Source organism: Pempheris klunzingeri, chromosome 16 (assembly GCF_042242105.1).
Source record: "Pempheris klunzingeri isolate RE-2024b chromosome 16, fPemKlu1.hap1, whole genome shotgun sequence".
Taxonomy (NCBI): Eukaryota; Metazoa; Chordata; class Actinopteri; order Acropomatiformes; family Pempheridae; genus Pempheris; species Pempheris klunzingeri.
The window spans coordinates 20326911-20353862 of record NC_092027.1 but is presented as its reverse complement, the minus strand read 5'-3'; the positions used below and the strand labels follow the sequence as shown (position 1 = coordinate 20353862).

The window sequence follows — 26952 nt, the reverse complement described above, 5'->3', positions numbered from 1 at the left end:
AAAGATGGAGTTAATTTCCAGTTAATTAAGAACAAATATGCCTTAAATTCAATTAAACCTGATGTATTTTCCTGTTTTTGGAAGCTTGCTTAACTGAATCAAAAATGCTTAAATATACGGTGTTCAAAATGTGTAGCTGCTCTTTAATCTACAATGAATGTTTTATCAGTTGTTTTATGAAGTTTTAAACACGCTGCAGTAATAATGACAGCGATGTATTATGGATATTACATTTTTGAACACACACAGCTGGAATCACCTCACATTTCCACCGCCAGACACGGATTAATTGATACGATTTGTCTGAATGAAGAGTTGAATGAGGCTTACTATGAGGATTACCGACTCCATTAATGTAATAAGTGTGAGTGTGTGACAAGTAGATGTGATCAACATGCAGCAGCTGGTAAGAGGCAAGGCCCCGCGAGGCAAATCTGCTCGCAAAGAGGCCTTGATACCAGTTTAACTTTTTGATGAGGTGATGTCCTCGCCACGGACTAATCTTGTTTGGAGTTTGTTGAAAGACGAACTGTTAAGCGTTTATCAGACAGTTAAACGCCTGTCGATACTGAAACAATCTGTTGTCTGAGCTTGTTTTTCTCTCGGAGGCGTCGCAGTTTTACTGATCTCTCCGTAAGTTTGTGAGCTACGTCATTTTATTTCTTCTTGTTATTCCATCAAATATTTGAATGTAGACGACTATAGAAATTCTTTCTTTTGTAAATTATTCTTGTTTTTTTTTCCAATTGATTTCTGAATCTTTTTCATTCAGCTTAAAATCAATAGTTTTTTTAAGAGAAGCATGTGCAGTAGAAAAATATTGATTTATAAAAATCTGCCAGACGCATACACATATTTATATATATACGTATATATATTTTCATTATCTATATTCTTTTTTAAAAAAAATTAATTTAATTGTTCAATACAATCTAACATGAATTTAAAATGATTTATCTGAATGATGGATTTTTATGCTTTCATTGTTTCCTTTGACAGATTATCAGTGAAAACTCACAAGCACATAAATATTAGGTTTTTGAAAATAACACAATCTACACAACATCTTAGACAACTGCAATATTTTCTCACTTACCAAATGGTCTCCTCTTACTCTTGCTCTAATCAAATGTGATGGAATAGTATGTCCAGAGGAATAGTTCACACTTCCTGTGTGCAGTTATGCTGAGTAATCAGAAAAACTCCAGGGAACATTACCGTCTTGTGTCCAGCAGCTGACTCGGGTAAACAAGAAGACCTTTCTATTTAAGATAACAATACTCTCCTTCCCTTCCTCCCTCCCTCACTTCACAACAACAACAGTTTTTCCCCGCAAACAGGAACACAGTTCCCCTGTCGAACGCCTCACCACAGTGGCCCTGCAGCAGGCTTTTGCACATATATATTCCCTCCCTGATTGATTACATTAGGCCTCGGGGGGTTCAAAGCCGGTCATGAACAACTTTTGGATGTGAGGAATCCCTTTTACCCAGGGCCCTCAATTGACATGATGCCCTGTGCCACATGTCCCTGGCTACTCTGTGTCACCTGAGGAGGGCACATTAGTTGTGAAGCTTTCCCCTTAAAGTTCAGGGTAAGCTCAGGGGAACAGCAGAAGGCTCCCATCGCTAAAGGTTAAAGTTTGAGAGGATTATCCTGCACTTTGGAGTGAAGCGCGGGAATCTATTTTAGATTTTCTGTTTCTTTTTAAGTGTGTTTATATATAAACGATTGCCCTGACGTTCATGTCGGCAGAAGTGTACACATTCACTGAGAGCTTGAAAAAGAATCCAGTCGCACTTATTACCATGAATTACTGCGCTCACAGTACACTTGCACTAATTTGCTGCCTGACTCTGTAACCTAAGTGGACATTATACATGCTGCTCAAGTAAAACTGTGCATGTCGTGTCCAAGTACAAGTGAGGGGGAAATGCATTCCCAAGTACTTTAAAGTCTCCCTCCCCGGGGGGATTTAGCTGGTCAAGGTTGAGTAATGTAAGTTCAAGTGCTGCTTGGGATCAGTCACTGCAGTGTAGTAAAACACTGCAAAAGCTCCTTACTCAAAACCCTTTGTCTCTTCGACAGCATGGAAACTCCAATACATAAAATCCTATTTGTTTCAGACCAAATGAGCATTAAATCCAATGTCTGATGAGCATGAGGCAGCTGGACATGAGGTAATAAACATGATTATATGGATTATTGTAGCCAGGAAAAAAGTTGTCACTGACCATAATCCAGGGTTTAATATAAGGTTTTATTAAGAGTCAGTCACAAACCTACAGATCATCTGCATCTCTTAGATCTTCAGCCAAGCCTGCTGGATCTTTGCTCTGAGAACAGTCTCAACAGTCTACCGTCTAGATCAAACATTTGATTCTTCAAATGCTGCTTTTTATGGTTATGGTAATATGGTTTTGAATACGGCACATTACAACCTTATTGTTCACTAAATTCTCTTTATTTTAGCCTTCAGCTTGTGTTCAGCGTGTCAGATTGCATACAATGCATATTTATTCATGCCTCAGATGTTTCTGTCGTTTTCTATACTGTAATCTCATAATGTAAAATCTCTTTGAGGCCCATCTTGAATTTCTGAATAAATATTTTTCTATGCATAATATTATTTCTATATACAATATTTTTCAAACTGAAACAGAGGATGAACTTTGTAGTGTATGTAATTTTGTATTTTATCTGTTGGATTTTAGTCATGTATATTTATCATATTAATCTTAAGGTGTCACTGTGTGCAAAATTTGATTTACTTTTACTGTTTGAATTTACTTTCACGTCACAATAACACACTGATGACATGATTTGAGTTCATACCTGTGATGTGCTGTCACATGTGACACTTGTAGAAAATGTTTTGTGTGTCCTTTATATTTTCTCAAAGTTTGATCGCTCACTTATATTATATATATATATATACAGTATATATTAAAAATAGGGCTGTGGTGAGAAAGAAATATCCAGACTATTTCCTTCAATGTTCAAAATGTTTGCAGCACGTAAAATAAATCTTTTTTTTAAGAACGACAGCCTCATCCTTGTGCTCTGTAACTCTGCTGACTGTCGCGAACGCTTCACCAGAGCTGCACTTGTTCCCCTCACTGACCTCATTAGGAAGTCTGCAGAGGCACCGCTGAGATACACAGTGATGTAATGAGTGAATCATCCCGGCAGAGATTTCTACATGCTAACACTGAATGGGATTCCTCCTGAGATGAACAGAATTCATTTCCATCTTAAAACAAAGCCGACAAAGCCACTATTTCTGTTTGAACAAAGCAATTATGAGAGAAAGTATGAAGCTCTAAATTCAGGGCGTAGTGCAAAGGCGGAAAACACAAAGATAAAATGATGGAAAAAAAAAAACAACCTCCCCGGTCTAATGTTACACAACTCAGTTTGGATTTGTGAATTGGAACAAGTGTTTGGCTGAACAGCTGAGAGGCAGACTGTGGAGGTGATGTCATCTTGACACAAATGCCAGCTGCTCCGTAGACACTGAACAGCAAGCTGACAAAAGGCTGGATTTACACACTACAGTCTCTTCCCATTAAGATTTAATGTGCTTCAACACATTAAGGCCACAGATTTAATGATCATAAATTTGTTCCAGCGGTGGAAGAAGTACTCAGATCTTCTACTGAATTTAAAATCATAAGTACAAGTATAAAGTACTGGTGTCAAAATATACACTGAGTACCAGAAGTACTCATCATGCAGAACAATCAACAGATTATAGTTAATGATGCGTTAATGTTGCAGCTGGTAAAGGTGGAGCTGATTTAAACTACTTCATATACTGTAAAGTAGCATAACAATGCATCATCATTAATTGGCTGATTTATATTTTAATTCATAATCCAAATCTGCAGAGTAAGTGCAGTTATCAAATAAATGTAGTGGAGTTAAACGTGCAAGATTTCCCACTGAACTGTGGCTGAATTTATGTCTAAAGAGGCAGAAAACTGGAATCCTTCAGTATCAAATAATACAATAAATATAAAAAGTGATTAGTGCTAACATTTAAGAGCAACAGAGAGCTAAAGTATGACTGTCATAAAAAAACACTGATGTGCACAATATCTTTTACAGCCGTTAAACAACTGTTCTATAATAGTATTTTCTAGTAATTGTCACTAAACATTTTAATAGGCACCTGCATCATTTTTGCTGGATTTTGGGTTTGTGGCAGCGTTATATTTTGTTTCATTTCCAAATGATCAGTCAGACTCATGGCTGAGTTTGTGCTTAGGAAGAGGACACTGCGGTTGTTGGGTAAGGACACTTTAAAAGGTGCCAAACAAAGACGAGCATTAATGCAACGAACCAAAATGAACCTGAACTCCAGAGACTAGACAGAGACTAGGTTATTCTTAGATCTTTTTAAAGTGCTTTTACAGACAGTAAAGTTTTCAACGAAACGCGCAAAGATTTGTCATTAGGTGGAACGGGACAACAGAGAAGCAGACATCAGAGCAGAGGTCGTGAGTCTTTAAAGCCTCTTGGTAGAGACGAAGCATAATGAGTCATCACCATCACAGTTTATTATTAAAAGACAGTTCCGTCTGAATTTGTGCTGATGTGATAGTGCCTCCAATACAAGCCTCTATCCATAGGCAGAACTACAAACCGGTTCTTCAAAAGTAGAAAATAGAGAAATAGCTAACTAACTCAATATTCAACTGTTCTGTAAGGGTAGAGGCGGGACGCTGGGGTTTATGTTCATCATCATTATTATCATTTGAAGTCAATGAAGGCTAAAATCACCACAGGCAGCTTTAATAGTCACCTCTGAACCGTAAATGTACATATACCTCGATATGTACAGCAATAGTTTCAGTAAAAACAATCGAATAGAGAGCTATGATGGTGATGTGGAGCCTTTTTCTTGGTAAATCTGCCTTTGTCTGGTAGCTGTTTCCCAGCAGACCACCCAGTTCATGTCAGGTACACTGAGTAGTGAGCAGGGTCAGTAATGAGCTGTTTCCAGTTAAAAGACATGCAGCCCACTCTGTTCCACTCATGGTGCTCATGTAGAAAACCAGTGCGCCTGTGTGCTGCAGGCACTGATGTACGGCACCGTTACCACTGGAGCACTGTGCCCTTTCAATCATTACAGCACTGAGGTGAATGCGATTGGTTAACTGATCTACTGCAGAGAGGAGACGGTGTGATGGAAACAGCGTGGGAAGTGCTACCGAGGGAACGCCAGTCATAACGCTTTCTGTGAATGTGCACCACTCAGGCCTGTGTGGAAATAAACACTTCTTAGGAAACCTCTAAACTCAACAAATGTGGGCTGTAAAATGTGAATTGAGGACGATTTAAACGGTGCTGAGGCAATTCTAAGAGTCGCCCTTTCATGTGGACGGGCCTCAGAGCAGCCCACACCTCCACGATCAGGTCTCAGGGAGCTCTAGCGATCCTGACTCAAGTGTCCTTGAGTGGAGTGTAAAACAGCTGCCAGGCATGACGGAGACTGTTTGTGAGAGGTGCGCGAGCTGCATTTCGTTTTCCAATGTCTTTGTTAGGAGCAGTTTGTCAGCCTGCAGCTATAAGCTCGGTGGGAGCTTTAATGATAGTGGTTGTGGGGGGGTGGGGGGTGGGGGGTGGAGAGTCCCCACTGTGTGCTCACAGACCCATTAGTGAATAGTTTCACTGAGGCAAACGTGGCAAAGCAAATGACTTAGTTAGCAATCGTCTAAAAGTAAAATGGCTTCAGGCTGTTCTGGGACGTTTTTCCAGCCAGTTTATCTTTTTTAAGAAAATCTTATTGTTGGACACCTGCTTTTCTTTAGTCATTTAAACGCTCTGGTGGCAAACGTGCTTGCATTTGGTGAAATGTTCGCTGCATCTTTTGAGTTTGTTCTCTCAGTGGTTGAAAGTGACGTGAAGGTGTTTGTGTTCCCGTCACTCCTGCGTGGTGAGGGTGAGACGCCTGCTCCAAATGTTGTCCCTGATCAGGTCTCTTAGCTTTCTTTGCTTTTACAGAGATCTCATTGTGCTAATTATCAAATGAGGGAGATCACTTGTCCTTGTTTCTGCAGACCAGACCATAGAGGACATGATGCACTGAAGAGAGCTGAACAGTCTGTTGCTAACAAGTTTAACATGAACACACATTTTCATTTCATTTTGTAATTATTTCCTGTCCTGGAAAGAACCGTGCAACGTTCTGAAACTTCTTTAAGTTACTTGAGATGTTTGTATCGATGATTTCCAAAGACATTTGAATTCATTCTTCATTTATTATTGAACTTTATCCTTCATATTTGCTGAATTGCTTCCTTGCCTCTGGCACATTTTGCACATTTTTAAATGTTGAACTGCTCAGCTTTGTACCAACTACATTCATCTTACTCTAACTAGGTATTTAATTGAAACTAATTCATTCGGAGTGTTCCGACTGAACTCCCTGAGGCCCCTAGTTTATGTGAAGTTAGTGACGTACATGATCCTTTCCAGGGAAACTCACAAATTCATAAGGAACTTACAGACCCGTAAAATAAAGAGTTACTGTGAGGTTGCCACATATGGAGACATCCCCCTTTACTGGTAATGATACAACAAAGTCCTTAACTTCTATAAGTCTCCTTGCTCAGGCAGACAACATTCATATGTAACTTAGATTAATAACATGAGAATTAAATGAAACTAAATCAAAAATGGTGTGAATATTTTACGTTTATTGCCAGGTCTTTATGTCGTTATACCAAACATGTACAACTAAATCTTAGCTTAAAGTCGGGCAGCTGTGGTGTAGCTGCACAAGCAACACATTTCAATTAGGTTTCAGTAAATGTGCTTTGACCAGGAACTTGGTTAATGATTTGAGTGATGGCGAGAGAAAGCCCCGAAGGTAGAAAAAGAAGAGAAGACACTTGAATTCTAAATTCCTCTAAATGAGTACTTACCCACGCTATCAGACCTAAACAGAATCAAACATGTCATTCAAGGCCCTTCACAACATTTTCAAAGGTTAAAAGGTTAAAGTCTGTGGCAGCTCCTCCATTTTTAATGAACTTTCACGAGTGTTCCAGAGCTCACCCAGACTGACAGAGAGGAGGAAAAGCAGTGCTGAGAGGGAGGGTAAATATTACCATTTTGAATGGCCTCATCTTTCCAGCGGGGGGAGCATTTTTCTGCTGGCTCTAAAATAGACGGGAGAGGCACTTTAAAAAAAGAAGCTACTTGCTCAGTGAAACAGGTGAGAGAGACAGACTGGTGCCTCTGCTTGTCACATCAAATCAAAGGAATCAACAGTCAGACGCTAATAACACAGCATGTTAATGTGAATCCTGCACAGCAGCATGAGAAAACATCACTCTGTCACAGTGTGCCGTCGCCGGCCTGGTGCTTCACTGGCTGAGGGGGATCAGGTTCACGTGTCTGTTGGCTGACATACGTGCAGCGTCAGCCGGGCCGACGCTGCCTCCTGTACTGTATGTTCAGTAAACAAGAGTGGCACCGACTGTCTGTTCAGTGTATGTCTGCACACAGCAACACACAGTCTTATACATGAGGAGCAGATGTTGATGAGCAGATGTTTCTCAGGTGTGCAGCTGAGGTCTACTCTCCTAATGTGCGACGAACGAATGGAAAGAAGCGGGTATGGGTGTGGAGAAGGAGGTCAATTGGTGCACGGCAGCTGTTTCCAAGTTTAGACTGAGAGATTTGAACCTTAATCATTAAGGAATTATCCAATAAAGTATCTCATTTCTGTAAATTCTCTTCTCTAATCTGTCTTCAGTAAAAAGGTGTGTTTGACTACATACTGACGGCACACTGAGACTAAACTTGTGGATTACGGAGCTCGGTTTTGACCAATTTGACCAGTTTTCTCTAAAAAAATTCGCTTAAATAGTAGCAGATTGATTTAAAATGACTTCATGCTCCATCACATCACAAGTGTTTGCTCCTTGCTGCCAGTAAATGGTGAGAACAGCTTGGCGGTAAGCTGTCTACTTAAAACGGTGATGGTGCGTCTACACGTGACCACAGGTACAAGCTGAACTCTCTTCTGCTTCAGGGTGTTGTGGGTATCTGCAGGTGCGAGGGGCTCATGTAGGAGCTCTGTGCACCTGAATGTGAAGCGAGCTGATGGAACACTTGTTGATGCCGGCTAAACTATCAGCCCTCAGAGACTTTTAAAGCACAGTTTCACACTATTAATCTGCTTGGGAATGAACCTTTAGCTGTCAGGCTGTGTGTGTGTGTCAGGGCAGTCGGGCCAGACATCTTACCTGACATACTGGTGGGGGTTCAAGGCCAAGACTTCATCCTCAGAGCCTCCTCAGACATCTGGGTACCTACCAAGCTGAACACAGAGCCAAGAAGCCATCAGTCACTCGCTGTTTTACGTACATCACAGCCGACAACAACAGCACCTCACTCTTTAAAGCTTAGAATATTTTGTGTTCGCAGGCCTGTCCAGCCTTCGTTGTGCCATTTTAACAAGCAACTAAAATGGAAAAAAGCGCCACTAATTGGACGAACTCGGCCTCTTCAGCTTGATAAAACCGGCTGAAAGAGGTGTTTGACATCTCTGTTTGCATATCAGGAGACAGACAAGGATGCAGCAATTACTGTGCTGGCACTTTATCAAAGGGAGCCTTGCTCACAGACTCCTCAGGCGTTACAGCCCTTGTGACATTTTCCCTCTGTGTGGGGTGACATCTAGTGGTCAAGTGTACAAAAAAACAACAACAACCTGCTAACACAGTTTCACAGCAACTTCAAATGTCGATGCTCGGGTGCTGATTGCAGACTTTTTTTTATCCGTAAAATTTGCTTGTAATTTTTTCTCACATTCTCAGTGTGACGATGACGGCAGGTGAGTTGAGGCGAAGCAGGGTGAAGCTTAAAGGTCTTGCTTAGACACATGAGTTCATCAGACATGCACACAGACAAATGCTAGACGCACACACACACACACACACACACACACACACACACACACACTGAGTTTGATACCTGCACACAGAAAAGTGGTAACTCATCTCTATGTTTACATGATTCCAACATCAGTGCACATCTGTCTTTGGGATGTGCACTTTCTGTCCTGACGCCGTTAGTTCAACAGTTTAGGGTGAACCCAGTTTGGTTAGTGGGTTACCTCCTCTGAAGACGAGAACAGCACTACTTGTAGTTTGGTCAGAACAATCTCACTTGAGGGCTCATTAAGTAGCTCTTCTGGTGTCTCAGGCCGTGTGGCCAACAGCACCGCAGACTGCAGCCTCCAAAATGGTCCGACAGTTAAATCCCCCACCTCTCTGTGTGTAGTAGGTGCTGGAAGTTAAACATATCCTAAACCTGAACTCATAGTTGATCTCTGCACATTAATTCTGAGACTGAGAGTCATTGAGAGGGGATTCAGACCTAAAACACTGGGCTGTGCTGGTTGGGGGGCCTGTTGTCTCAGGGTGGGGGTTACCATCCAGGAAGCTGGAGTGACACGGTAGTTGTCTGATGAGCCTCTCAGAATCATACCATTTGACACATCTTTTTTTTCACAATCCCAATCCTACTCCCCCCTTTCTCTCTCTCCATCCAACCTCCACCCCGACAGTCTGTTCGAGCTGTCTTCCTGTTAAAGGGGAGTTTTTCCCGCCACTGTCACCTGATGCTCGCTCATGTGAGAATTCTTGAATTGTTGAGAGAGACTAAAGCAAATAAGAAAAAAGACAAAACAGAGTGCAGAGCTGACAGATGGGACTGGTCTAAGTCCTGCAGTATCGCTGTACAACCTAGCGGTAAACAAAGACCGATACCACAGTGTTAGACTAAAAATTCCATTCCTGATCTAAGATGCCCTGCTCCATTTACACAAGGCTTACAGAAACTGAAAGTCTCTTTAGATTAGCTCCAAGGCTTTTCCTTGAGTGCTGCAGCTGCCATTCTAATCCGGACTGTCTGCATGCTTCATCATGTTCAATCTAATCACAATGGGCTCAAAAAACATCTAATAAACAAATGGAAAAAACTGTCTTTCGTTCAGGCTATAATTCTGTTTGGATGATTCATCATCCCGACAGCCTTTAACCCTCTGAGTAGTAAATCTTTAACTGTTGGACTGGGTCTGCACACACAATCATTCAATCAAACCTCAGACTAGATATGCAGATGAGAGCTGCACAGATAACATATACCAATTGTGTTGGAAGGCATTAACTAGCTTGTACCCACCCTGAAGGGTCACAGTAAGAGGGATAACATCTTTACATAACGTGTCCTCGGCTGACCGAGCCTTCATCTGCCAGTGGAACGACGAGGAAGGCCGATCAGCCATTAAAACAACCAAACAACTCCATTTTGTAACTCAGCCTGCTTGCTGTTTCAAAAACTCACTGTCAACAAGCTCAGGGAAAAAAACAGAAAAGGCAAAAAAAGTATTACTGCTTTCATAATTCCTTTGCAGTGGAAGAACAGCTGGATTGAAAAAAGCATTACAGGAAACTCCGCTTTGGTTTGCTGCTTTTTACCCTGGAGAGCATTTACTATCCAGACAACAGCTGGGGAAGGCCCAAAAGCTGGTTCATCCATACAAGAGGTTTCTTAAGCCCTAATGAGGACACAGCCAGACAGCTACATGCTCAAAGATTCTCTGGCAAGAATAAAATATGAAGCGAGCCAGAAAACAGACTGCAGCAGCCTGTGATGTACAGAACATACATACACGGAAGAGATAAATGATCGCGGATCACTGCAGGACTCTGAGATAAGGAGACACAAGAGACACAAGCAAAGTGAAACCTCCCCTCTTCCTCGTGGGGACACTTTTATCAATACGCTCCTATCTATATCATAGACAGTGGCTGAGTCTATTGACTGAGCAAGCAGACTGGAGGAGAACATTTGGCTCAAAGTCATACCGGATGTTGAGGGAAGATGAGAATCTCCTGATTGTTGGCTTCCCAAAAATGGATCCATTTTGGGTCCAGTTTCAGGTTGGTTTGTTAAGCCCAGAGACAAAACCCTGATCAAACGCTCTTATTAAGGAGTATCATCCCCCTCTTCTTTAATAGAGCTGCTACATGGGAGGATTGGTTGGTTCCCAAAGTGATTCTAAGTTCCAATTTGAAGGTTTTCTTTTATTGGTATCTTCAAAGTTCCTCAACATAGCTAATTTAAAAAGTTCCAAAACTTGTACTTCCTGCAAATCCCGGCTTCAACATTTTACCTACATTCAATGCCAACTTTTTAAAAATGCTCCCTTTCTACGATGTCTGCTCATGTCAATTACAGTATGGTTGGAATTAACAGCTGACAAGGCAATCGCAACTCAAGCTCCACTTACTTGATCGTGGTTACGTCATACCTATGGTTAAAGTATGGTTAGGGTTAGACAACTGTAACACAGATAATAGTTACTGTTAATAAGTATGCCATGGGACACAAACTCACGTCTCCCGCTCTTACTCCTGGCATCACAGCACACTTGATACTTGCTACTTCCTGCTTTGGTCCTTCGCGTTTGTTAATTTGTTTCTATTCTCGTCACTGGACGTACATCGGGAGGTGCTGGATCTCCTGGTGTAAATGTAAATCACAGAATATTGGGCTGTGTGGGAGTGACTTTAAATACTTTGATCCCTTTTACCCTCAGCTGCCACTGCTATGGAGAAGAGCCCCGTCGGAGGTGGGAATCGGAGCTGTAGCAAATTCACAATGTGCCGTTACTGCCTTTGGGGAAATAAAGAAGTGTTGTGACTGTTGCAAGATTCATTCCAAATGGACTCTCCTTACGTTTTCATATACGAAGGCTTTTACCTTGGAGCTGGGTATTTTCTGACACTGATGTTTCAACCAGGAGAGTTTCACCTTGCAGCACGAGCTCCGGATGCCTGAAGCAATTTGTTAATGTAATTGATGTTGTTTTAGTTTTTTTTGCCTCGGTAGAAGGATATTACCTGGGCTAAATTATGTTGAATTAAATAAATGCAGACTAATTTATGTCTATGCAGCTTAAACACACAAGGGAAAACACAGTTTTAGGAAAAACCAAATTGTATCCAACATCCAACAGTCACACCTATTATAGGTGCTCTCAGAGAGGCATTTCAGGACAACCCAATTCCATCAGATAGGAGGTAATTTGCTTTGGACGGGGAAAAAATCATCCAGCTGAGTGCTTTTTGTGGCTCTCTAATTGCCATTTCTGCACATTAGTGTCCCAAATAAACAAAAGTGACAATAATGGACTTCCACCGCAGGCGTAAATTAGCTGCAGTGGCAGAGAGCAGGGTTGCCCCAGTCCACCCTTTCCCTTTTCATCGAGCTTTGGCCTTTTCTACTTTCCTTCTTTCTCTATCAGATTTTTCAAATATTTTCAAAACACAGAGACTAGTTGCAGCTTTGGCTGGACAGCTGGATAGCTGTTTGAATCGTGACTCTGTGCTCTGTCCTGATAATGACTTCTCCAGTTCCTTCATACTCCCTATACGTACCAGGGGCTGGTGTAATGCACGGCACGGTGGCAACCACATGCATCGTTTTGTGTGATTACACTGAGGACGGAGGACGCGAAACCAAGGTTATCGTTCAGAAAAAAAACCTCTCAGATCCGTCAAAGAGGGCCTCCAGGGTTCCCTCACTGTCTTTGGAAACATAGGAGCACTGAGTAATGGTGTGTCTCACATTTTCTCTGCTTGTACTGTATGTCAACATATTGATTTCTACCCTTGACTTTCCTGGAAGAGCCAGAAGCCCAACTGGAGCCCTAAAAGAATCCACATTTTTTCTTGATGAGAAAGTGCTGAGCTGTAATCCTACAGCCTGGAGTTTGCTCCGTGACTGTGAAAGTAATGTGTCATGGTGTGTATGGAGTGGTGTGTGTGTGAGTGAGTTAATATCTCTCGAGCTGGCTGTGCTTTGACTGGTGCCTATCTTCATATACCTACTGAGCTCCAGTCACATTAGCGCTGCTGTTAGCATTGTCCGCTGTGTGAGGTGCGTTCAACAGCTTCATCCGTCACATGCACATGCTTAAACATTCACTGCACAAATAAGCAACTGCTGTATGTGTGGGGGCATGTCTGGCAGTTACATCAGGGCTTGGAGATATTTGCCTCTGTCGAAATAAATAAATAAACCACTAGACTTCATTCATTGTCAGGTGAGTGTAGGATTTGTTGCATTCACAAATGTTTCTTTTTTTTTACTCTATGAGATTTTTGTGCATGAAATTTGCCACCAAATAAACCAGAACAGGCAGAGGTACTGTATATAGCATTTTCAGGGGGGTTGATTATGCCAATGAATTGCCAATGTACATACATCCATGACACCCACACAAAGGATACCAGCTGGCTGACAGTGATTGGCTGTTACTTTGGGCTACATGGGATTTGTTGTTGTACTTTTAAGTACCTTAAAGGGGCCCTCTTCAAATGACGGCCTGTCAAAAGGCATTAATGAACCAAAAATACCAGAATGACTGTAACTAGCTTTAAATCATAGCAGAATTCCATTTAGAAAGCCAGTTACCTAAAAAAAAAAGAAACCTAACCTGCTTATGATAGAAGACTGTCTGTGGCGGAGGTCTGTGGCTCTCCGAGAGTGCTTCTAGTCTCACAAGTTTCTGGTGCAGTTTTTCTAGCCAGCATCTTAAAACAAGACATAACAAGGAACCCAAATTGATTCAAGCGTTTTGAAAGAGGCTGATTTTCTGGACATTGGAAACAGATGAAATTACTATTACTGAAACAATAGACTAAAAGATTTGTTCAGATGTCGAACCAGATGTGATGAATTTAAAGTGCAGTTGACAGCTGATTTGTTTTGATCTGTTTTTGGTTCGCGGTCAGAGGGAACGTACAGCAGCCAGGCACGGACAAAGTTTGTGAAAAGGCAAAAAGCCGAACTACTAAGTAAGTCATTAAAAGGGCACGCTTTGAAGACGTGAATGGCTCAGTTTGGATTGAACTGTCTTGATACTGACGACATAAAACACTTCCACTTAGGAGACTCAAGGGGACGCCAAAGCCATCAAGTCTCAGTTTACTGGCAGCAGCTTCTGAGTTATAGTCGGCCGTCACACTCATATTTTAGTCACAACTGGAGTCAAATCAAAACCTTTTGATCTGCAGTCAAAAGTTAAACCCTTAACCTTTTTCATCCTACTTGTTCCCTTAACAGCTTTCACATAGGATTTGGGTTTCTTACATCTGCAAGCATTTGGAAGACTCTGTGCTTGGAAGTCAGGTTCACTCATGGGTTTGCACCGTCTTGTGGGTGTGTTTTATGCCTCTGGTTGGAGATGAAGCACTTTGTAGGCTGGGGGGTGAGCACTTCCTCCTCTACATTGGGACACATAATTTCACCACCACAACAGCTACCACATCCTGCATGACGAGGGTTGCAAGAACACTATGTCCTTTGTATCACAAAACAAACAGAAGAAATGTAAGCTCACCAGCACACTCTGTTCTGTTTAAATGTGTTACTCTGCCTGACGACACTGTAATTTCTTAAAGCTATGTAAAACCCCTGTGACGTACATATTTTCGTAGCTTTGGGTTTGATTCCCCTGTGTTATGATGAGGTTTTACGCAGCAGTTCCTGCTAAGATTTTGGAAAGCTGCGACACCACTAGACGCAGCTGACAGTGGAATCGGTTCTTCTTTTCTTAACTTTAAGAACATTTTATTTGTATTCTTTTCAAGTGCAGGAGCTTTTGTGCATGTAATCTAATAACAAGAAGCACTTGATGGAAAAAATGACGAATGACCATGTGTGAAATGAAATGGGCCGCCCACAATGACCAACCCACAGAGAATTACAACCAACATTGCAGCTCTGCACAGAATTTCTAGCGCCGTTCGGCTAATCGTTTTGGTTTTTTGGCCAAAACTCAGCTCTTATCAACCCTCCTCTCCAGCAGCATGCCCAGCATGAAGTGGCAGAAAATGTTAACGACATGATGGTGGACATAGGAGCACTTAGTATTTAGTACCTAAAGAGTTAGCATTAGTATTAGTAGCTAAACACAATTAGCACAGTTTGCACCACTGTACAGACTGTATATCATTCATTATTCACATTATACACATATATATATGCCTTGTACCTGTGACATGTGCAATAAAGTTGAATCTAATCTCCATACTGGTATTACATTTATCAGATAGCCAGAATCCAGATCCAAATGAATACTAGCTTTGCTCTGCATTGCATCTAGCAAAAAAGCAAATAAACTACTGTTTGCTATTATACTAGCCATAACAATAAAATACCAATATCATCATTTCATCTTATTCTGCTGCCCCCACGTGGTCAGAAATCGAGTGAACATAGCTTTAATGGAAAGGGTCTGAGATATACATATGTTTATCAGGCATCAGAGACATGCTGCTGGTTGCAAATGCAGCATTCACTGTTTCTGGAACCTGTACAAGGGACTGAAAGTCAGGATGTCTCACTGCTGCTTCAATATTGAGCAGCCTTTTTTAGATTTGTCTCTTCTACGTACATCAACTTCATGAAAGTGCAATAATAAATAACTAGATTTCTTTGATAAGACTGCGTGTGCTGATAAGGCTGTGTGCTGATAACAGACTCTATGGAATTCGGCCTTAAAAACCATGTAATTACAAAACCATGTTTATTTAAGAATATTCCCACGACATGACTCATGTTAGATTTGGCAGCTACACTTTACCGAAGACGTGTTAGGAAAACTTTGAGGGAAAATGTTTTTAAGATATGTGTCACTAATGAGTCGACTTCTTAGATGGGAAATCCCATCCTCAGAAACACTCTTGGAATTTGTGATGAAGTGTTGAGATATCTACACGTTCCCTCAGCCTGATTCTGACCTGAGATTCTCCGGGTTGTAAGAATTAACATGTGTAGGTGGGCAGAAAGATGGAGATGATAACACCATGAAAGCAGCCTTACGGTACATGATAGCTGACCCTCTTTATCTTTCATTGAGAAACTCTAAAGCCATATGCTGATCAAACTTAAGTTTCCATATGACATCATTTTCTCCGCAAGCACAAGTCATCATCTCATCTTTAAAGTATGCCATGCTTAATATGGATGCGCATTTGATGCACCAACATAGACAGACAGTAGCTAATACAAAAATAGCGTTGTGATATAACACCCACTCAGAAGCCCAGTGTAAGGCAGGAAACAGGAAATAGGCCCCTAATGGGGTACATGCTGTACTTTTCCTCATAGCTAGCACCCAGAGAGCAGATTAACTGATTCAACTTGAGCACTGCAGATCAGATACTCCACCATAACAGTGTACAAACACACAGATGATGAACTTCACCTGACTGGTTAGTTTTACACCACGAACAAGGGCTGCAGATCTTTAAAGGAGAAGCACAACAATACAAAAAGCTGTCAATACAGGGCAGAAGCTAATGAAAGAAGTCAGCACTCTTTGAGTCTGACATAAAGTTAATGAAGAACTCATTTCTATCAACATCCTCCACATGACCAAAGAGCATGTTTCTGACCGCGATGCATTGTTTAGCTTTAACCAAAGAACATCCTGTAAACCAGAGACAAATAGAGTCAAATAGAGAGAGAGAGAGACGCATTAATGACTGGATCAAAGGTTTCCTCCTCACCATGTTCACGCTCCAGTATTTTCAAGCGGCTGCTTAGTGAACCCATTTCTTGTAAATGCTCTTCTGACAATGTGAAGCTGAGTTGAAGAGGGAACACAAAATGATGCAAATGATTCATATACAGAGTTTCCCCACACGTCTCAAGTTCAATCCTGGAGCATTTTTCATGACTTCATATTGAGTTTACAAGATAATATCAAACTCCTATTATGGTAAATTGATAGGCCTATTCCAAAACTTTTTTCCTATTAGTGTTAGTTAGACACCAAACTATACACTAATAGGGCCACAGAGTTATCCTTTAATCAGACTGAGTTTAGATGTCTTTGTCACATAAATGTGAACTGACATACTAGTTCATCTTGCCAGGTTCAGGTTTTTTCACTAGCTTTGTCCAGAGCTTCCGGCATTGCATGGCCTTCTTCAGCATAAGGAACTTCTTAGGTGTCATCACATGACATATGAAATTCACAGAAGAAAGCTGTGAGATCCGATTGAAATTTAATGTTATGGTGAAAATCAAGGTCAGTGAAGTTACCATATATGGTTTCTTGCCAGTCTGTCACGTAGCCTGATTGTGGCTGATTGGCTCGGAGAAATCTCGTAGTTCTACTGCCTCATGGTGAGGCAAGGGGCGGCATTTTGAACTCCCACTTAAGTTACCAAACATGGTCCCTTGCCCGATAAAGGGTGAAGGCCTACGCAGTACATACAAAGAGTTGGCAAATATGTTGTTATTGACCTGTTGGTGTCAGAATTTAGCAAATCCTTAATATCATAACATCGTATTCAGCATAATGTGTAAGTATATTTACTCAAGTGCTGCACTTTTGAAAAATTTGCAAATTTGAAGTACTTATACTTAATTATTTATACTTTATTACTTTTTTATACTTCTGCTTTGTTACATTTAATATGGAAATATTACAGTTTTCATTTTATAGTTACTAGTTTTGCAAATTAAGACTTCACATGAAACACATATGAAGTTAATGAAATACTGCACATTTTTAAACATTTAACCAGTGACACCCAAACTTTGGGCTTGTGACCCCTTCAAAAAAATGAAATAAAAATTGTGTGTCATTGGGCTTCTTGACACATTTCAGATTTCTATGAGCAGGATTGGGGGAAAACTACTGGCCTGATGGGCCAAGGAAGAGCATTTTGGAGCAGATCTGGGTCACACTCATGAATAAGCAATAACACTGCCCAAACACTGGTTGTAAACACTGGTTTCTCTGGTGTGGTGATGCACATACACCACATTTTTCTTGTAGGTTAGGAAATACAGTACAGTGCAAAGGTCTTGCAGGTGTGAGGAAATGCTGTAAAGTAAGAATACTTTCAAAAATATAAACTTTAATTGTTTATTTTTATTGATTAACAAAATGCAAAGTGAGCGAACACAAAAAAATATATGAATCAAATCAATATTTGGTGTGACCACCCTTTGCCTTCAAAACAGCCTCAATTCCTCTTGGTACACTTGCATATAGTCAGGGATATTGTAGGATCATAATCAGGTGTATGATTAACCAATCATACCAAACAGGTGCTAATGATCATCAGTTTCATATGTAGGTTGAAATAGTCATTAACTGAAACAGAAACAGGCTTAAAACTGGGTGAGGAACAGCCAAACTCTGCTACCAAGGTGAGGTTGTGGTGGACAGTTTGATGTCACACGGTCTCTCCAAGGCAAAGATTTCAAAGCAGACTGGGGTTTCAGAGTGTTCAGGCTCTTTTGACAGATGACAGAAGACACAATATGTTTACTTCTCTTCGAAATCAGAAGATGTCCAGTAGTGCCATTAACTCAGAACTAGCAGTAACAGTGGGGCCCAGGTACACCATCTATTGTCCGGTGAGGTATGGCCAGAAGTGGTCTTCATGGAAGAATTATGATTAAAAAGCCAAACCTCTGATGTGGAAACATGGCCAAGCAACTCAACTATGCACGAAAACATAGGAACTGGGGTGCAGAAAAATGGCAGTGGGTGCTCTGGAAAGATGAGTCAAAAGTTTGAAATATTTGGCTATAGCAGAAGGCAGTTTGTTCACCGAAGGCCTGGAGAGCGGTACAATAATGAGTGTCTGCAGGCAGCAGTGAAGCTGGTGGAGGTCCTTGTAAGTTTGGGGCTGCATTTCTGCAAATGGAGTTGGGGATTTGTTCTGGATTAATGGTGTCCGCAATGCTTAGGAATACAGGCAGATACTTATCCATCATGCAATACCATCAAGGAGGCGTCTGATTGGCCCAGGACAACGACCCCAAACGTACAGCCAATGTCATTAGGAACTATCATCAGCATAAAGAAGAACAACGTCCTGAAAGTGATGGTGTGACCCCTACAGAGCACAAGGAGACAAAAGGATTTGAGGCAGCCTACATTTTCAGAAGATCTGTGGTTAGTTCTCCAAGATGTTTGGAACAACCTACCTGCCGATTTCCCTCAAAAACTGTGTTCAAATGTACCTAGAAGAACTGATTGTGTTTTGAGGGCAAAGGGTGGTCACACCAAATACTGATTTGATTTAGATTTTTCTTCTGTTCGCTCACTTTCCATTTTGTAATTTAATAAACAGCTAAATCTTATATTTTTGAATGAATTCTTACTTAACAACATTTCTTCACATCAGCCTCAAATGTTTGCACAGTACTGTATATCCAGACAAATATAGTGGGTGCGTTTGCTGACTTGTATATCATAGAAGACTAGACGATTGGTTTCGAGCTCTTCAAGTGCCCTTCGAATTCAAATACCAGACTGAGGCTCAAAAAGGGTCAAATCATCCAAAAAGTCCAAAAAAATTCAATCCAATTTGTGTAGCAGAACCTTTTTTCTTCTTTGCTCTCCCATAATCATCTCCAACCCCTCACAATTATCTGATGACCCTATGTAAGGGCCCTAGGTTGGAAACCACGGGAATATACTACTTAACTATATGTAAAGTAGTTAAATGTAGCTTCACCTCGAGCAGCTACAACAGTAATATGCATCTTACATATTGATGCATCAGCAGTAACACTCTCATAACGAATTTTGTGATAATAACAGGGTTTCCACTCGAAGTCAAATGCAAAATTTGTTGATTTTCTGTGACTAAAAAGTTTCATGACTTATAAATGTAACATGACATGCAAAGAAAATCATTTCACAGACACACTATACTGTGAGCACAATTTACTGATAATGCTTTTACTTAAGTGGGACTTTGAATGGAATGCAGGCAAATTGTTATGGAGTGGTTTTACATTGTTGTATTGTTACTTATATCTAAAGTTCTTCCACTACTGACTGTACTTTTCAGACTTTTGCTTTGCACCACATGGACAGAACACAAGGCACACTTGAGCAACAGTAAATGCAGCATTCACCTGTAATAAAAAAAGAGTATGGCTCTAGTTGTTTTGAAAACGGCACAAAGGGCATCGGGGCCTTATCTAAGTTATCTAAATGTCAGCCCTCCTAACAGTCCTCAGTGGTAATCTCACTGTATGCTACGTCTGCTTGAATCAACAGTGACGAGCAGCGGTAAACAATAGTCACAGCCCTGACCAATATGCATCTTATTCAAGGTTGCATTCAGATAAGAGTCAATCTTGATCCGCTGTCCATTATGTTTGGAGCGCTCTAATACTTAATTTACGAAGCAGCATCACATTGTGCAACGTGATACAGGCTCATCATCATGGCAACTGGTGTTGCAAAAAGGACAGCAGATGGTGTTTTCATTAAAGAATTCAAGCTAATAGAACAATCAACCGAATGACTTTGTATTGGAGTCTTCGGTGTGCCTATCGTGTTACATTAAGTTCTCGAGCTGCTGGGAAAAAAAACAAAAAAAGTGCACAGGCCAATGTCAAAAAGGATCGCTGATACACAGAACTGCTCCAGTGTTCCTGTTACATGGTACACGGTCATGAGCAATGGTCCCTCGCTGGAGACCGAGAGCCAAGTGGGTCCAAATAATGCATCACAAGTGTTACAACCAATAATCCATGCACTGCTGTAACAACCGGCAGCGAGAACACGTTCATGACAAATGGCTGACAGCTGGAGCTAACAGTCACCTGCAGAACTGTGAACGATGTTTGGTGTCTCAGTATCATCAATACATCTTAGCTCCAACACATTTTCCCATTTTATGTCTGCAGATGGGAGCCTTTTTGTTTTCATCCTGACATCTCCTCCGAGCTGCACAGCCAGTCTGTTAGTCTTCATTTTTAATAAGCTGTCACACATATTTCTCCCCCACATGCAATATACTGTACACAATGCTGGTTGTGTTGTGCTGAATTTATAGGGCCACACAGGCGTTTACAGCGGGGTAACTGTAGCAGCTGCCTTTATGTAATGGTGCAAACAATTTCACTTATTAATTAGCTGATGTTAAATCAGTCACGGCAAGGTTTTGATGTATCAGCTCTTGTTGAAATGGTGACTGCTAGTGCTGAGTGCAGCACAACTTTCACTGCCCTAAATGAACGGCAGAATAAGACTAAAGGGGAAGTGTTTGCATTTGGTGCTTTTTATAGCCAACATTCTGCTCTAATGCACCCATGTGACAGTCAAACTGTTAGTGAGGTAGCCCTTTGATTGGGGAACAGATTGCCTATTGTTTTTGAGTCCAATAATATGTTGGAACTTAACTTTGGTTACAACTGGTCTGGACTGTGGGCCAGCAGGGGTTATTCTAGTCAACTAAAACTAAAGGAAAAAGGAATTAGCTGAAATAAAAATTAAAAAACTGATTTTAGAAAAAAACACTATTGTGTACTTTTACATGCAGTTAAAGGGAAATTCAACATAAATGTGACTCTAGGTCCCTATGTGGTTTTGGCATAATGGCTATTATCTGCTAACTGCCAGTAGGTGACTCTCTTTGTGGACTTTGTGCCGGACTCAAAGACAGGCGTCTGAAATGATTCATGTAAACATCATTTATTATTATTAGAAGAGGTGCAGCAGGCTCAGCCCCATCTATGCTGTTTTGCACGAGTCCTCGTTCCCCCGAACCTCGACAGCAAAAGTGGCGACCCATACAGTCACACTGGGGACGTTTAGGGGAAATTCTTTGTCCAAGTTGGCCTCATAGTTGAAAACATCTCCAATTCCGATATGACTGGGCAGACTCCCCCTGCTGATTAAAATCATGTGAAATGCCTCAAGATTCTGGTAAATAGCTGTTAAATGCATCCTGGTGTGTGATTGTTTTGTCAACTTTTGAAATCTCCAAACCTTTTTTTTTTACATATTACGGGTTCAAAATGACCGGTAGGTACAAAAAACATTGCAACTGGTCAAGTAGAAATGGGCTGCAAACAGGCTGTAATGTATTCCTCTGGGGAAATTCAAATAATCAAAGCATGTCCACTAAAAGTGCTTGTTTTCTCCACTGACAGGCTCAGATAGTTGTTCTAAGTGTCTGGTAACTTTATGGAGAGGATCCCTTCATCCTGTAAGATTCTTCTAGAAAAAGCAAGTACGTCGGTGTATTGGTGGAATATTCATACCTTGTGAATTGTGCTGCTTTTAACCTAAACCCTGTGACGCCCCCTACACACATGCATGGTCTGCAGCCGTCAGACCCAAAGACAAGAGGGAGAATAAACAGACAGATCACCAATATGGATCAGTACCAAGATGGGGGCTTCAGTACATTTACATCACGAGTCACAACTGCTAGATATGTTTGATTTTCTGTGTGTGTGTGTGTGTGTGTGTGTGTTTGCGCCCCTTGGCCACAGCAGGGAGGTCTAGTGCAGAGAAACACTGTGTATTGGCATTCTGTAGGCTGCAGGACTCTGGCTGCGAGGAGTTGAGCAACATGAAGGTCTTACCAGAGGAAGTGGTGAAGTCTGACTCCAGGCAATGCTGAGGAGCTGCTGAGCTCCCCGAGAGAAACACCTACAAAAACACACACACACACACACACACACACACACACACGCACACACAGAGATGCAGCCCGGTCAAACTAATGAGCAACCAAGATGAAAACCACAGTCTGGCTACGAAACCAGGAGGTCCGCAGGAAGGCTAAACACACTTGCTAACATGTTACCATGGCACTAACCCTCATTGGTGAGGGTGAAGACATTACAAACACCTACACTGCAGGTGTCTGCCTACGTTTTCACCGGAATCACGAATTGGCAAGACAAATTCAAAGTGCAAATAAATGCGTCACAGCGAAGCGCCCACGTCAGTTTTAACACCTCTTGTGCTGAGACGCTGTGGCGGGATGTCGTAAGAGTACTACATCTGGCCAAGGTGGCCTATTTGCAACAAAGCAACTCCCACAGCTGCTTTAAAATAACCTCTGGTGGTTTCCACATATGGTTACAACCACAAATACCCCCCCCCTGCAGTAAGGGCGGTGAAATCTCAGTCTAAATTTCTTTTCCCTTTTGGACCAGCAGTCCTCAATTTATCTTTTTGTGTGTGTGTGTGTCAGCCCCTGCAGTGAAGAATGGCATTTTGGGAGGAAAACGGCCATAAATAAAACAACCGTGACAAAGCAACATGTGCAGGGGAGCAGAACGAAGGCTCAGGTTTGACTGAGTCTGGTGTTTTGTCCAAAAACCACTGGAAGTCATGTTAAGTTCACAGTGAGAAGAAGTCAAAAGAAAAAAAAAAAAAAAAAAAACACAAGACATGGTTGGATTATGCTGAGAACTAGAAAAGGAAAGCATTTGTTTATGTCATTAATTCAGTGGCAGGACAGGGCTGGTCATCTCTCTCCAACAGACGGTAATCACTTGTAATCAGAGTTAATGGGCACTCTAATGGGAATGCTTTTCCTCCCTCTGTGCTCTGTCTGTCGCACTCTAACACACTTTTCCTCACACAAACAAGTGTGCACACGCATGCACAATTTGCATCTCATCTGGGGGGGGGGGTGTAACACCACTCTTCTATGTGAAAGTGAATTATTGTTTTATTAACACCGTCTATCCATAACAGTGCAACATAATCAAGTCCTATTTGTCTGCGCAGCTCATTTACATATTTGCTTGGGTTCAGGCCTCATTTCCAAGCACCAATTCATTCGCGGAGGCTGGTTGCTCTGCTGTGCTCCGTTCTGTTTCCTCCCGCTCTCCATCGACCCTTATTCAACGCTACAAACACCATGCATGTATACAGAGAGCTGGATACAGCGTTGGAGGCGAGGCTCTGTTCATTCCTATGAAAGTTGCTCAGCGGCGCATGAAGCCGACTTCCCGGACATAAAAGTCCACGGATCTTCTGCATTGTTGGGCCGACTGAGCATGCACAGCATTTCTGGCTAACTTCTGGTTAGCCCTCCACTAACCTGAATGGGGATTAAATGATTCAGTCACGTGGCTCCTCTAGACGTTCCAAATGTTATCGGACCTAATGGATCAAATTCTAGTTAGTTCGCGGGTGTTGTGACTCTCAAAAAAATGTATTCCCTGATTCACAGGCCCTGAGATGTTTGAAATAATCCCCCAAACTGTTACTGTTCTGCTTCATTTTTTCAAAATCAATCAAGTTTTCAAAGTTTAACTAACCACGACGGCCTGACTGCTGCGTTGCCAGATCTCAGCAACAAGCCTGCATCATAGAAAGGAAGTATACTTGGTGTTAGCTGTCTTTCTTGTGTGGGTCCAGATGTGGTGATGACAACTAACAACCAGAACTCAGCAGCGGCTAGTCTTGTGACCTCAGCACTCAGTGTGTTATTCTGACAGATGGCTACCTGCCTGTTAGGCCTTTGGCCTTGAATTCATATAACAATCTCTTTCTAATGCCCACCCACACACACAGATGTTGCACCAATGCACACACTGTAAAAACTACCTGAAGAGCACCTCAAGAAAACTGTCATATCTATTTGTTGGTAATTACGAGCTGTACAAACACCAGGAGACAAAATATATATTTCTATTCTATTCTATTTTATATAGTTCTTGGCAAAAATGCGCCTGAACAGTAAAGGTTCCCTATAGAGTTTTAGACCTCTAACAGTGCTATGGAGCTGTTTCTCTAAGAGCGAGCCCTGTCTTCTGTGGCACGTGCATGAGCAAGCAAATGCCGGCGGCTGTCGTGAAGCACCGTCCCGGTTTCACACTATTCCACTGATCACCAGGTGGCAGTAACACACCTAGATGTGCTGCAGTGCGTCAGCAAAGCCGGGGAAGAGGAAGACCGCAAGCTAGTAAACACGGGCATACAATATGCCAGAATTTAAAATAGCTGGACTTTAAAATTAGGTTTTACAAATGTTTTATGAAGAAGGAAACGCACTGAATGTGCTCATAATCTTTGTTTGTTTGCAAGAAAACTCCACAGGGCCACTTTAAGAAGCCAAGGCATGACTTTTCACATTTACACACTGTGGACAGCGGTTTTGGAATGCACGATTTTTGGGTGTGAAGGAAGGAAGGGATGCATTTCCAAAGTTAAGCAACTAAGAGTGGACCCAATAAATCAGTGGGTCTCCCAAATCAAATCTCCATACATATGTGCCCGTAGATTGACACTTGACAGTCTCAAATGCAATCTATTATCCTGCATTCAGCTGGGTACCAGCTTTTAGGAGCAACGTAAATAACTGCAGAATGTCTTCCCTGTAGTATAACGGCCTCATATGTGGCGCAATACAAATGACAATAAAAAGTGAAAGTGGTGGTTTCAAATCGCCTCCCAATCCCAGTGGGCAAGGCATACACACTCTGCAGCGCATTCATTTGGTTGCACACTGAGTACAGGGCAATGACAATGGAGCTGCGGTATATCTAATACCGTCCATCTCCTCCATTCAAACTTTACTTGTCATGTTTTCCTCATTCCTTCCCAAAAGAATGCAGCCGTTTCCAAAATATTTTCTACCAGCGAGTGATCTAGTCAGAAATGTGCGTGGATATATTTATGTGGAGAGAGACACATGCAGGGAGATGAAAAGAAAGTGTGTGCATGTGTGTGTGTGTGTGTGTGAGAGAGAGAGAGAGAGAGAGACAGACAGAGTTGTGAAAAAAACACACCCACTGATACACACTGTTACTCAGTTTCCATGGTGATTGGAGTTATATTTGACAAATGTGACGCACATTTTCAGCATCCTCTTCTGCTGTTGGTCTTCATCGTTTCCAATGCGGGAAAAGTATGAATGGTTTAGACTTTTAAAAAAGTGACCAAGTGTAAAATGACATTTGGGCCGGTGTCTGGGTCTGGAGAGAGTCTCAAGAAGACGTTTGGATGAGTGTCGACAGGCCGGGCTGCAAAGGCTGTAAATGGTTAAGTAAAGGCTGGGCAGGGCACAGATCCTCCTCAGTATTTTCCTCCAGGGGTGTGTCGAGCGGTCTGTGGGAAACTTAATGAATGCAAGGCTTTTCTGTGCCAGTGATCCCAACTCGCGAGTCCCGACTTCATGTTTCCCATGTGATTAGTACTGTGTACTTAGCCTCCAATTACTGTACCATTAACTCTAGGAATTAGTACTCAGCCTTAAGGGTGCTATAGTGACTCTGAACTTGCAGCGCATTTATAAACCGCATCTCCCAATCAGTGTCTACAGCTCTGGAAAACACATCTGATTCTTAAAGGTAGCGTAATGTAGCGGCCAGTAATACAAGCGCTGATGCTACTGGCTTTTAAAGCTCACAGACATTCATGCAAACAAGAAAATGGTGCTATTATTCCAGTGTTTTTCATGCTGCTGTGTTTGTGATGAATCTGTTCGTATTAGCTACAGTAGCTTAGGGGGAGATCACTCCCCCTTTCTGCAGCACGAGGTGCCTCTTTCCAGTTGTTTGCAACAGTATTTGCGCACACTGCTGTTGTTGTGTGTCTCAGGGACTTGCCTTTGTGGGTTTTTGGAGAAGCGGCCTCTTGGTGCTGCAGGCTACAAAATGTGTATTTTAAATATGTAAAATGGAGAAAAAGTCTACTTTGACATAAGAGAAAATAAAACATCAAGGCTGTGCTTGAGTTCACCGCTTCTAAAAAATTCATACAACTCAACACAATTAAAAGCCCATCCCAATCCACTGCTGGTGGATGATAAAAGTCCAACGTTTATTCAGCGATTTGTTGATTTTTTTTTACCAATGTAATGTCTTTTTCTTTGATGAATCTCAATGGGGTCAAATAAGGACCAAAGACATCCTTTATTTATCGAACTCTTTATCTTCCTTCCACATCTAAGGCCAGTGTTTGGTCAAGGACCATGTCCTTGGATTGACTAGAAGGGCTCTATACTAATAGACCATTTACCATTTACAGCATGAGTGGTTCTCTATGGACATGGCAGAGACCGCAAACTATTTATGACTCAACAGCAGATAACATACTGCCATGTTGAAGAGAGGCATGTG

At 41.7% G+C, this 26952-nt stretch overlaps 1 protein-coding gene across 3 annotated transcripts in view; it reads right to left on the bottom strand.

The window, feature by feature from the left end:
• Positions 1 to 26952, bottom strand: part of thrb (thyroid hormone receptor beta) — a 99421-nt gene that overhangs the window by 19510 nt on the left and 52959 nt on the right. The window contains exons 2-4 of one of the 3 annotated variants that reach the window (XM_070846558.1): positions 22453 to 22519; positions 8262 to 8335; positions 7119 to 7169 (exon numbers count right to left, since the gene is read on the bottom strand). In XM_070846558.1, coding sequence (XP_070702659.1) covers positions 7119 to 7169; positions 8262 to 8268 — 58 coding nt within the window. In that variant the 5' untranslated portion in view covers positions 8269 to 8335; positions 22453 to 22519. Of the gene's footprint in view, positions 1 to 7118; positions 7170 to 8261; positions 8336 to 16604; positions 16628 to 22452; positions 22520 to 26952 lie in introns of those variants that run through there. The other 2 variants (XM_070846559.1, XM_070846557.1) reach the window with 2 other exon arrangements.